The 13,428-nt window shown below is 42.2% G+C and overlaps 2 protein-coding genes across 2 annotated transcripts in view; both read right to left on the minus strand.

Annotated features, from left to right (window-relative positions):
* Positions 1-13,428, minus strand: part of pabpc1l (poly(A) binding protein, cytoplasmic 1-like) — a gene marked incomplete at both ends in the record, with an annotated part of 32,949 nt that overhangs the window by 11,606 nt on the left and 7,915 nt on the right. Inside the window, 5 exons of the mRNA XM_080444222.1 lie at positions 1,822-2,085; positions 2,369-2,464; positions 3,543-3,680; positions 8,155-8,249; positions 9,380-9,519. Coding sequence (XP_080300348.1) covers positions 1,822-2,085; positions 2,369-2,464; positions 3,543-3,680; positions 8,155-8,249; positions 9,380-9,519 — 733 coding nt within the window. The remainder of the gene's footprint in view (positions 1-1,821; positions 2,086-2,368; positions 2,465-3,542; positions 3,681-8,154; positions 8,250-9,379; positions 9,520-13,428) is intronic.
* On the minus strand, positions 4,833-6,305 carry LOC308097363 (protein disulfide-isomerase-like; the record flags this gene model as incomplete). Its single annotated transcript, XM_080445120.1, has 1 exon — positions 4,833-6,305. One exon carries the CDS (start codon positions 6,303-6,305, stop codon positions 4,833-4,835), a length of 1,473 nt encoding a protein of 490 aa, XP_080301246.1.

Here is a 13,428-nt window from a genome sequence, read left to right on the forward strand (position 1 = left end):
AGAGAACAGTACTAACAACATGTCTAATCATGTAGCAGAGAACAGTACTAATAACATGTCTAATCATGTAGCAGAGAATACTACTACTACTACTACTACTACTAATAATAATAATAATAATAATAATAACATATTTATAATAATATATTTTAGGGTATAGAATTTGCCTCTGCATCAGGAAATTAGTTGGCGGCAAAAAGTACTGATATAGCAGCAAATTTAAAGAATTCTTAAAATCTCAAGGCATGTCGCAATGAGATGCCTTATGACATTGCAGATCGTCTATTTGCTATTTTGGAAAATTGGCAAAAATAAATAAAATGTGTATAATGACATTACCAAGGTTGAAAGTGGTTAAATAATTCATTATATCAAATAATTCATAACTTTATATAGTTATGCACACAACCGTGTGCCTTGGCACACCGTTTGGGGGCAACTGGCATAACATTTCAACACCATTTCAAACGCGTTATGAGGCTCATCTGGTTTGGTCCCTGCATCGCACTGGATTTGACGGCTAGATGGAACAATGTTTAATTATGTTAGGTTTTGTTAAAAGGACCTGAAACTCAGCATTCATACACGTGATGCCAGTTTTAATCATAAGGGTCGTGTACAGGGAAAAATGGAAGGGGCCTAGATTGGCCCCTTGGTGGACTCTAGTTAAACATGTGATAGGGCAGGGGTCTTCAACGTTTTCAGGCCAAGGACCCCCTAGCTGAGAGAGAGATGAAGCAGGGACCCCCCTCTATATTGTATAAAATTGTGTTTCAGATTTTATTAAAAAAAAGTTCACCTGGTCTGCTCTTTTTTCCCTCTAAACCTATACCTCTTTGCCAAAACAAGCTGAGCTTGTAGATCTGCTATTTTCGGCTGATGTTCCCCTCAGAATAGGAATGCTAGGGTTCAAGTGGTTAATGTAAGAAAAAAAATCATATCACACAAAGATTTTGCAGACCCCCTGTAGTAACTCTGAGGACCCCCTAGGGGTCCCGGACCCCCTGTTGAAGACCCCTGTGATAAGGACTTTATCATCTGGTTTGGAAAATTATTGTCATTGGTGGGAATGCTGAATGGGAGGAGTAGGACTGAGGCTCTACATCCTCCCGGTGAGGGCTCCTCACTGGCAGATGAGCCAGTAGGATAAAACAGCAGAGGCAAGCAGAGGGAGGAATTTATTGGCACAACGACTAAATTGAGAGAAAAAGGAGGTGACAGTAAAAAAAATCTAATTTTGATTGATTGATTGAATACTTTATTAACCCATTAAGACCGGGAAATCAAAAATAGCAGATCTACAAGCTCATAGCACGGCACATGAGCTTGTATATAGTCTTTCTTTTTGGAAAAAATCCTGAAAATGTGTGCAAATCTTTAAATATACACATATTTTTTTAAAGCGAAAATTGTTAACTTAAATCTTTGCTTCTGGGGGTTCCACAAATGTCTTCTAAATCCTTCAGTTTTTTGGAAAAAACGTATGTTTCTATATCAGTGGTTCTCAAACTTTTTCATTTCAAGGACTCCCAAAATGATATGTATTTGGCCGTGGACCTCCATCTCAAAATATTTTCAGAAGCAAAGATTTGAGTAAAAAAATTTCCCTTTAAAAATATATATATTCAAAATATTTGCCGCACTATGAGCTTGTAGATCAGCTATTTTTGAATAGCCAAAGAAATCTAAAATGACAGAGATGCGTCCCCGGATTAAAACGTTTATGCTAAAAGGATAAGCTCACATGGAGGGGGGCTTTACCTGTGGCACGGTGGACATGTAGTATCCGGCCTGTTGGTAGGGCATGGAGGGGGGCTTTACCTGTGGCACGGTGGACATGAAGTATCCGGCCTGTTGGTAGGAGTCCATCATGGGGCCAGGCATGGCCCTCACGGTGGCCAGTCTCTGCATGTACTTGTTGGTGAGGATGGCTTTGCGCTCCTCCTTCCTCTGGGCCAGGGCCACGTACAGCGGCTTGGTGGCCACGATGCGGCCGTTCATCTCCGTCACCGCTTTGGTGGCCTCCTCGGGCGACGAGAAGCACACAAATCCAAAGCCTTTGCTGTGGCCGCCGTCAGTCATTACCTATACAGTATACAGTGGTGGAAGAAGTACTCAGATATTTTTACTTGTAGCTTGTAGATCGGCTATTTTTGCCACTTGTGTGTGACATAGAATGGCGAAGTATGGCATTAATTTACGAAAAAAAGTTTAAATACGAGAGTCTGTCTGCCCGACAGTATATGCAATGTGGCCCTCTGGAGTGAGTGTGGCAATATAGTGGCCCTCTCCATCATCAAAGTTGCATCACCCCTGCCCTGTACCTACCACCTTGGCACTAGTGATGATCCCCGTAAGATGCTACTACCTTGGCACTAGTGATGGTCCCATATGGAGCAAACTCGTTGCGCAGTCTCTCATCATCTATGCCATCGTCCAGGTTCTTCACATACAAATTCACTCCCTGGAATCAACACAGAAGCAAAGCTGAGCTTGAGCTAAAAAGCATTATTTTACACTTTGGCTATTCAAAACTAGCAATAACTAGACCCCCGGGGGTCCCTGGTTCTGGAGGCTCGCCACCGTCCCTGCCTGGGCTTGGAGGTTGTGTGTGTGTGTGTGTGTGTGTGTGTGTGTGTGTGTGTGTGTGTGTGTGTGTGTGTGTGCGTGTGTGTGTGTGTGTGTACGTGTAGTTGCCGATCGCTATGTTGTTTGAAACAAAAGAAAAGGCATTGGGCTTGTGTTTGTGTGTGTGCGCGCCTCACTACGACTGCTCTCACAGACACACACGAGTTGCGTGCATCCCCGCGCGTGTATGAGCTAGCATGCTCGTGCACATTACACTTTACAGATCTGTGTGAACTTCAGGTTTAGGCAGGTTCAGGAGAACTTCATCCCCTCCCCCGCGAGTGTGCACATACGACCACGCGCGCGCACGCTCGCCCCGAGCGCGTGCATGCTCGCCCCGCCCGTACTCACTGATCACAGTAGGGCTCAGGGCTGTGAGGCAGGCAGGGAGAGAGAGGCTGCTCGCTTGGATCAAACTTTCGGTTGATACAAACAGATTGGCGGACCCCCTGACCTTATGCAGCTTTAGTGCTTTGTAATAATAGGTTTTATGTGATCATGTGATTGGATCACGAGATTTTTCAACTTCTATGTGGTCTAGATTGATGATATTTTGTGACGATGTGCCTGAGGGGGTAAACTAACGTGGACCACTAAAAAGACCGTAGCCCGTAGGCTACGGGATCGGCGCTTTACGGTTGGATTTTTCAGCCCGTAGGCAACGGGCCCGGCGGTCAATGTGTTAATAGGGGTCCCTGAAACAAAATCTTTTGAGATGGGGGCTCGCGGCCAAATACACATAATACATTTTGGGGTCCTTGACATGAAAAAGTTGGAGAACCACTGATATACCAACATACGTTTTTTTCAAAAAACTGTTAGGATTTAGAAGACATTTTGTAGAATCGGAACCTCAGGCCGTAATGGGTTTAATTGAACTGAGAGCGTGCATGCCCTTGTGTAGCTAGCTGTACCTGGTAGCGTTGGATTCGGTCCTGTTTGATCTGGTCAAACTTGCGCTTTAGCTCCCCCTGCCGTTCCATCCTCTTCTGGGCTCGCCCGGCATAGAGGACTTTCCCATTCAGCTCTTTCCCGTTCATCTCCTCCACTGCCTAAAGAAAAGGAAGAAAAATAAAACACATTTATGTGACCTTGAAAAAGGAAAATGTTTTTCTTTTGGTTAAAAAAAGAAAAATCCTGTTTTTACGTTACGTTACGTTTTTCAGAAAACTCTAGGATTTAGAACAGTGGTTTAGAACAGTGGCTCTCAACCTGTGGGTCGGGACCCCAAGGGGGGTCCGCACATGATTTTGGGGGGTTCCCAGATGACAGTGAAGTGACAATTTAAAGGACTTTTAAGACCATTTTAATACCTTAAAAAAAAGGAAGAAAAGAAAAAAATAGCATTACTGCATCAAAAGTAATCAACAAACTATACTATAAATCTGGCCAACTATTGGCCAAATTGTCAAATATTTTAAGAGGCAAAACCTTTAAAAATAGCCGATCTACAAGTTAACAACGCCTTGCAACAGTTAATATGATCATTTTGGGGGGTACCCAGTTCAAATATGATTATTTTGGAGGGTGCCGGCCTGAAAAGGTTGAGAACCACTGGTTCTCAAAAATAACAGATATACAAGCTCACAGCGCGTCAACTTTGTGCCGCACTGCGAGCTTGTACATCTGCTATTTTTGAAACTTTTGTTGAAAGTGAAAAGAATTGAATAATTTTGATTTTTTAAACAAAAATCTTCTCTTCTGTGGGGTCCCTGGCACAAAACATTTTCAGATTGGGGGGTCCCAAATACATTACATTTTATAGAAGGCATTTGTAGAATCCGTCCCAGGTCTTAATCTGACCTACTCCTATAACCTGGGGCAGTTCTAAACACACCTAGTCTCTCCATCACAATTCTACTGCACATCGTGCAGCTGTTCCACTGACAACGTTTGGAAGACCATGAGAACAATCTTGACGAGGACAACTAGAAAAAACTGCATTGACCATGTCAGTGGAGCAATGCCAGCCTTAATCTTTTACCCATCATAGATTAGCATTGTTCATTGATGCAAAATACTGAAGATGACAGGAATAACAACCAAGAGTATTAGAGAGCACCTTGCATATGAATTGAGACCACCGACAGAGAACATAATATTTAACTCAGAGGAAGACCAAAGTGGAAACGTCAGTCACCCCTGCAAAACAATAAACACGTGCAGACCAGTCGAAGGGATCGAGTGTGGGGAATGCCCCGCCCTTATAACTCGTCATGTGCGTCCAGATCCTCAGCCGGGGTGCCACCCTCCTTGCCTCCACTCTCCAGGAATTTGACGAAGCCCTCCAGCGTTTTCTCCCCGGTGTAGTCGATGACCTTTCTACCGTCTCCTGCGGGGAAGAACTTAAGGGTGGGGAAGTTGTGGATCTCAATTGACTCAACGTCATTGACCGTCCAGTCAATCTTGGCCACTATGACATCTTTGCGGTCTTTGTACTTCTCTCCCAGTTTGTCCCAGACGGGGGCCAGCTTCTTGCAGTGTTCACACCAGGGTGCATACATCTCTACAAAGACGTTCTTGGTGGGATCTAAGACAACTTCTCTGAAGTTCTTGCCCACCAGGACCCAGACAGGGTTTTTGTCCCAGTCTTTGGGAACTCCCTGACTCATGAGAGTGGGCTCGAGTTTGCCCTCCTGGTAGAGTGTGCAGAACTCGATGATGATCTCAGCGGTGATGGCCTCTTTGTCTGGCTTGAACTCAGTCATCTCATCGTCTAGGTTGAGCAGACGGAGGGTGGGGCATTGCTCCTTCTTCAGGGCGATAAACTCCATGATGTGCTGGTTCTCATCCACGTCAATGTCCATTAAGATGAACAGAATCTGGCCCTTGAAGACTTTCGCTGCCTTCCTGAATTGGTCCATTTTGTCCTGAAAGTCAGGTGCAGCCTTGGACACAAACATAAGGATGTGGTCCTTGAATTCTCTTAAGATTTTAGGGGCAGTCTGCACTACGTTCTCAATGACCAGAGGAAACTGGTTGGCCTTAATGAAAGCCAGGAGGTTAGGTGTGGTAAGCTCCCCGTCAAAGGCGTTACGGCCCTCATCAAACTTCTTGAAGAGGACAACACCGTCCTTGGACACCTCGAACTTTGAGTACACCGCATCCTCAGACGTCATCGCAAATGTAATGTCATCTACAGCTTCCACTGCCTCAATGAAGGCCTTAGCATCATCAGATTGAGCATCCCTGAAGAAGCCAATGACTGCCACCTTGCTGTCTGCGATCATGGACTCTGCCTGCGCGACCTCTACCAGGGTGACAAAAGCTGGGCCTGAGCGTCTCTTAATCCACTCGATGATGTCCTCAGCCTGCCTGCCAGAAGAGTACTCTTTGGGGGACTGCTTTTCTCCTCCCTTGAATAACTTGATGGTCGGGTATCCCAGGATGCCATACTCCTTGGCCAGCTCCGTCTCCTCAGTGGCGTCTACCTTACCCAGGCGGAAATCTGAGCGCTCTGCCTTCAGCATGCCGGCCACCTTGGCATACTCAGGGGCCAGATCTTTGCAGTGACCGCACCATGGGGCATAGAATTCCACCAGAAGGTTAGGGTGAGCTTTCAACGCCTCGTCGAAGTTACTTCTCTTCAGCACCAGGACACCCTCTTCCTCCACGATCAGGGCTGACCAAGTGCTGGCCACGACCAGCGTACAGAGTAGGAAAAACCTCAGAAACATAGTTACCAATCAGAAACCTTTCTGAAAGACAGAATGAATTGTAGACACAAGTGTTTCTGCTTCAAAGGAAACCTGTTTAATGGTTTGTTTCTACTGCTAACTTCAGAAAAGAAACTTAAGTGCTTTACTGTGTCAAATCTAAAGTCAGTGTATTACCAACATGTTTATTTATACTTCAAACTGTCGAAAGTTGGTGCGTCACTGCTGAGCTCTAATTGGACAGAGAGTTTGACGTCATGATTGCTATGGTAGGAGATCAAACACATAAATGTTGATTGCATGGCCACCGTAAGACTAAAAGACTAAGATCTAATTCAGAACTTGCTGTCAAGCTTAACACTGGTGAGTAGCCCAGCAAGTCCACATGAGAAGATGTTAACATGGGTGTAGTCACCCTTTTCTTTTGTAATGGGATGTGGCAGATTAGATCTCAGATTCTGCATGTGTCCACATTGGCCTAAACTGACACTCATTCAAATAAGTCAGAGCAAGACATTACTACCTTTTACAGCATACATGGGCAACTGGAATATATATATAATATATTAATATCCGAATAGTGATATATTATTGATTTCAGCTATTGATTTTCATTGATTTCATACAATTCCAAACATGCAAACATGACCCACTTTAATTACTTCAGTCTATATTAGTAGCTTAACACATTGGGTGCCAAAACCGTATATATACGGTTTTGGCCATACTAACGTTGAGTGCCAAAACCGTATATATACGTTTTTTGAAAAAAACGTATATATATTTATTTATTTTTTACTTTTTTTTTTTTTTTCCTTCACAGCAACAGGAAATATCACTCCTACAAGATTTAGACTCCAATCCACCTCCTGGTTAACTTATGACTTCAAAAACCTGTATCTCGGCTCCTGTGTACTTTTTTTTTTTACAATGTTAATTTAACTATTTTCAACTGGCTGCAACTATGGAACGGATTACCGAATGTTTTAAATTTTTTCCCCCCGATTGTACGAGACCTGTATGTGTGTAATGAGGGGATCACCGTGAGGACGGTGATCACTGAAAATATTTTGTGACTACTTGAAAAAGGTTCAAAATTTTTAAAACATCCTGGCACTCAAAGTATAATATTTTAATAAACCTCTGGCACCCAATGTGTTAATGACTAGTATTATAATTCTATTCTTTTTTATGTCCAGTGTATTTGTATTTAAGTTAATTAAGTTAACATAAGTATAACTAAATGGATTTGAAATTAAATAAAAATGTAACTTTTCAAAATTCCAATTAAAAAATAGCAAAAAAAAAAAAAAAATCAGGATTCCAATTTTAAAAATAGCCGATCTACAAGCTCAAAACGCGTCGCACTGCGACACGTTTTGAGCTTGCAGATTGGCTATTTTTGCGTGACATAGAATGGCCCGACAGTATATGCAATGTGGCCCTCTGGAGTGAGTGTGGAAATATAGTGGCCTTCTCCATCATCAAAGTTGCCCACTCCTGTTTTACAGAGTTGTGATAAGAAGGTCCAACACCAAGTTTACACATCAACCACATACTATAGGCCGGCCTGACAACGCTATTTATTATTGCCAGCCACACTGACACACAGTATCGGTCAGTCGGTGCAGGCGCGCAAGCACACACACGCACGCACACACACACACACACACACACACACACTCACACACAGAAGGCCATCCTGGCTGCAATATTTTACATTACGGCTGTCCTTTCTTTCCTATTTGACGTGTAGGGCACCTATACGCTTTGAGAGACTTACATAATACAGTATTGGTGAGTCAGAGCATCGTGATTCGTGCCTTGTGCTTTGATTAGTTACATAATGACCCGTGGTCATAGCATTTACCTTCTGAGCATCCTCGTGGCTGTAGTAGTTGACGAAACCGAATCCGCGGGAACGTCCCCTCTCATCCTTCATCACTCTCACACTGAGAGTTCTGCCTGGACAGGAGGACATGTAGAGCACAGAGTACATAACTCATCTTCCAGCCTGATCTCCAGAGAATACCGTAACATTGCACGGAACGAGTGCACTTCATTCCGTGGATAGTCGCCTCGGAACTCCCAAATTGCGTGCATATGTACGGCGAGTCCCACGGTGGGCGTAACCAGTCGCAACACGGAAAAACCCGGAAGCAGAGCAGTCCGCACAATAAAATTTACGATTCTGTGCCTATCGGTACATAACTCAAACGGCGCTGAGTAGGCACAGGCGAATGTCCCACCGTTCAGGACGGCAACTCGGTCGCCTTAGCTCCCTCGGTGGTCCTTCACGGGGGGACAATTCGCCTGTGACTGCGCGCCTCCGAAATGGTTTTGTCACAAGGCAGCGCCGTACCATATGCACGCAATTCGGGAGTTCCGAGGCGGCTATCCACGGAATGAAGTACACTCGTTCCGTGCAATGTTACGGTAATCTCTGGAGATCGGGTTGCATCTTCATATGAAAAATTACAAAATAAAAAAAAGGGACAGAACAATCGCCCTGTTAGCCTAACCCATTTAATCCGGGCACGCATATAGGTCTACTGTGTCACTTTAAAACAGTTTAAAATTAGTTAAAAATGGATGTAGCCTATATATTCAAAGATTTGCACACATTCAGTTTTTTGGAAAAACGTATGTTTCTATAGCAGTGGTTCTCAAACTTTTTCATGTCAAGGACTCCCAAAATGATATGTATTTGGCCGCGGACCCTCATCTCAAAATATTTTGTAATAGGCAGCCCCAGAAGCAAAGATTTGAGTAAAAAAATGTCCCTTTAAAAAAAATATATATTCAAATATCTGCAAAAATATTCAAAACAAACGCTCACAAACAAAAGCTCATAGTGCGGCACTCTGTGCCATGCTATGAGCTTGTATATCTGCTATTTTTGAATAGCCAAAGAAATCTAAAGTTGCGTTGCCGGATTGAATGGGCTCAAACCTGATTTATATATAGTTGCACAGCAGTGGCTCGCGCAGAAAATAGCCAATCTTTATGCTTTTAGATCGGCTATTTTCATGTGCAGCCAAGTATAAATCAAGCATAAGCACACAGAAAGACATGACAGTTCCATGGGATCTTACCAAACTTGGAGAAGACTTCCATGAGCTGTTCATCGGTGTAGTCTTCGGCAAAGTTTTTGATGTAGACGTTGGTGAACTTCATGGCTTTGGCCCCGAATTCCACCGCTCTCTCCTTTCGGGACTTGAAGTGGCCAACGAATCTGAAAAAACGGAATCCACCATCAAGAGGAAAAAAAGATGACAGAAGAGGGACACTTAAGAACAAACTTCTTCTAATTTCCAAATTGTTCTGTAATGAAATAGATGCCAGATATGCGCATGCAAGCCAAATGCTATTAAAATGTAATGAAAATGATCCACCCGTCATTACAAAATGGGAGGAAAACAAATGACAGAGTGACATAGGATGCACAAAATAGTCTACACAAAAGTTGAATTAAATTGCTGTCGAGATTCTGCAAGGCGGATCCCGTTTCAGCGTTCATCATAGTCATGCCAGTTCACAACACAGTTTACTGACCTACTCCGGGAGTGGGACAACTGACATGTTTCACCCAGGAAATTGGCTTTTGGGCTGGCAATGCCAGAGTCTCCCAACTCACCACTTGTTTCTAGGCTGAGCAAGAACACACAGAAGGTTATCTGCAAAGAGTCCACTGTGGTCTGTGCTATAAACTACAACAAGGCTGAATGAACACAGTCATAAGTAGGCCTGTCACAATTATTACATCGTCGCAATTATTTGAGATAATAGCAATTATTTTTGCATAAATCGTCATAATCGTTTTCATGTTCAAACGTTTTCCAAAAATAGCAGAAATGGCTGATCTAGAAGCTTACAACACGTCACGTGTTGTAAGCTTCTAGATCAGCTATTTTAGCAGGGGGGGGGGGGGGAGAAAAGCATAATATTACTAAATGTGTCAGTAATTTCTTTGCATAAATTATTTGTCATGTCTGCCCTGTTAGTGCAGGAACCAAAAGCCCAAAAGTTGACTATACCCCTCCCCGGGGTAGAACAAAACAGGACATAGTTTTTTCATATCTTTAGGATGTCCCCTTCATGAAATGGATTGTCCAAAGTTTTACTTTTACTGCAAAAGTAATGACATTGATCCATGAGGTGACTCACCACATAGGCAAAAAAAACGCCTACCCTGAAAGTGAGAGTTCCAAGTAAATCCTCTGTCATTTTCTACCTGCTGGTTGTTTTTAGATCATACTTGCACAGATGGTCTACAGGTAGTGTCCCTAAATCCCAAAACAATCAGAATGCCAATATGTGGTTCTATTGTGAATCAGCAGCCTTTTATATAAGGCCTTAAATAGGCGGAAATAGCAAAAAGTTGACTTTTCTGGGTAATACACACGTCCAACTCATTATCAAGGGTAGAACTAGATGTGACATTGTTTTTTCATGTCTTTAAGATGTCCTCTTCCTGAAATGGATGGTCAGAAGTTTTACTTTTACTGCAAAAGTCATGAAATTCATCCACGAAGTGACTCACCACTGCAAAAAAACATCTACCCTTAAATAGGGCGTTCCAAGCCAATCCTTTCTCATTTTCTACCTGCTGGTTGTTTTCACATCATTCTTGCACAGATGGTCTACAGCCTTTTATATAAAGCTTTATTATGGGTGGAAATAGCAAGGAATTCTTAGGAATATTCACATGTAATACTGGTCCTACTCTTCTATCAGGGGTAGAACTAGATGTGACATCGTTTCATTTCATATCTTTAGGATGTCCCCTTCATGAAATGGATTCTAAGTTGTAAGTTTTACTTTTACTGCAAAAGTCATGAAATTCATCCATGAAGTGACTCACCACTGCAAAAACACACCTACAGTACCCTGAAATAGGGAGTTGTCTATACAACAACACCTGTACAATGTAGGTAGTGTCCCTACATCCTAAAGCAACTAGAATGACAATATTTGGTTCTATTGTGAATCAGCAGCCTTTTATATAATACAAGGCCTTATTCAAGGCAGAAATAGGAATATTCACTTGTGATTTTGGTCAGGGGTAGAACAAAACCTGACCTTGTTTTTTCTTAACTTTGACTTGTCATCTAACTATCAACCATCAAACTATTTACATTGACTGCAAAGGTCATGAAATTCTTCAATAAAGTTTTTTGCACCAAGAAAGTGCAGAACTGCCCCACCTTGCATGAAAAAGGGATCATATTTACCCAGATTGTCTACAGGTAAGACCCCTACACCCCAAAGCCACCAGACAAATATGTTAAAAGTGGCTTGTATTGTGAATCAGCAGGGTTTTATAGGCTCTTAGGCCTGGTTAAAGGCATAAATGTCAAAAGAAATTCCGAGTTACTTCTAATCCTGATCTATTAATACTGTAAAATTCCTACAAATACAACAAAATGACTGCTTAATAACAGGGAATACAATTTGATACCATGTTTTTACCCAGCCACTTCATATTCATATGGAATCTATGCTTCTGAGGTAGGCCTAATGGCCCTCATTTATCAACGGAGCGTATAAACCGGCTTATATTTTTCCATATATTCGGCCGTACACCAACGTCGAAGTCACATTTATCAACGAATCCTACACAGCCAATCCTGGCGTACATCAGGTCGGAGCTTTGATAAATCTCACGTCTGAAAACGAGCGTCATTTAAATAACACGCCCTTAAATATTCTCAAAACGCCCCGATTTTACGACATGAAGAAGAACCAGAATACGACCAAAGATATCAAAAGCCAATAAGAAAGAGTTTCCCCCGATCGCCTCGCCTCGCCACACACGCACACGCACACGTAGTGTATTCTACTTAGCCCATACTGCATTTTAAGTCTGGCTACCATAGAAGGCTTATAGAACTATATTTTGTCATTCCATCTGTTTTGAGGCATCAGGATATTAGGCCTACCTGAGAAACATCCTTAGATTCCACATGAATATGAAGTGGGTAAAAACATGGTATCAGAATATATTTCTGTTATTAAGGAGTCATTTTGTTTGCAGGCATTTTACACTATTAATAGATCAGGATTAGAAGTAACTCTGAAAAAAACTACTTCATAAGATAATATTTAACAAGGCCTAGGAACCTAAAATTCTGCTGATTCACAATACATCATATTTTGACATATCTTTCTGGTTGTTTTGGGTGTTGGGGTCCTACCTGTAGACAATCTGTGCAAATATGATGTAAATCCAACCAGTAGGTGGACAATGAAGCAGGATTAACTTAGGTAGATAGGGACTTTTCTGCATTGTTTTTGTCTTTTTGCAAATGTTCATGGATACATTTCATGAATTTTGACATCTAAGGAAAACTTCTGACCATCCATTTCATGAAGAGGACAAGTCAAAGTTATGGAAAAACTAGAGCCCGACCGATGCCAGATTTTTGGGTCCGATGCCGATACCGATTTTGGAGATTCTGGACCACCGATTGCCGATGTTTTTGACCGATATTTTGTAATGAAATAAAATGATAAAAAATAATTTTCAAAAACTTCTTAACTTCAAAACTTTTTTTTTTTATTAAAGTCTCAGAATTGAACATTGAGAACATTTAAATAAAATGCAATCACATTAATACAAATTAACCCCTACAGGCTGGTATTATAATATGTTACTCTCTACCTCCCCCTACAGGCTGGTATTATAATATGTGACTCTCTACCTCCCCCTACAGGCTGCTATTATAATATGTTACTCTCTACCTCCCCCTACAGGCTGCTATTATAATATGTTACTCTCTACCTCCCCCTACAGGCTGCTATTATAATATGTTACTCTCTACCTCCCCCTACAGGCTGGTATTATAATATGTTACTCTCTACCTCCCCCTACAGGCTGGTATTATAATACGTTACTCTTTACCTCCCCCTACAGGCTGCTATTATAATATGTTACTCTCTACCTCCCCCTACAGGCTGCTATTACAATATGTTACTCTCTACCTCCCCCTACAGGCTGGTATTATAATATGTTACTCTCTACCTCCCCCTACAGGCTGCTATTATAATATGTTACTCTCTCCCTCCCCCTACAGGCTGGTATTATAATATGTTACTCTTTACCTCCCCCTACAGGCTGCTATTATAATATGTTACGCTCTCC

The sequence above is a fragment of the Gymnoscopelus braueri genome (genome assembly GCF_963280865.1).
Source record: "Gymnoscopelus braueri genome assembly, chromosome: 12".
Taxonomy (NCBI): Eukaryota; Metazoa; Chordata; class Actinopteri; order Myctophiformes; family Myctophidae; genus Gymnoscopelus; species Gymnoscopelus braueri.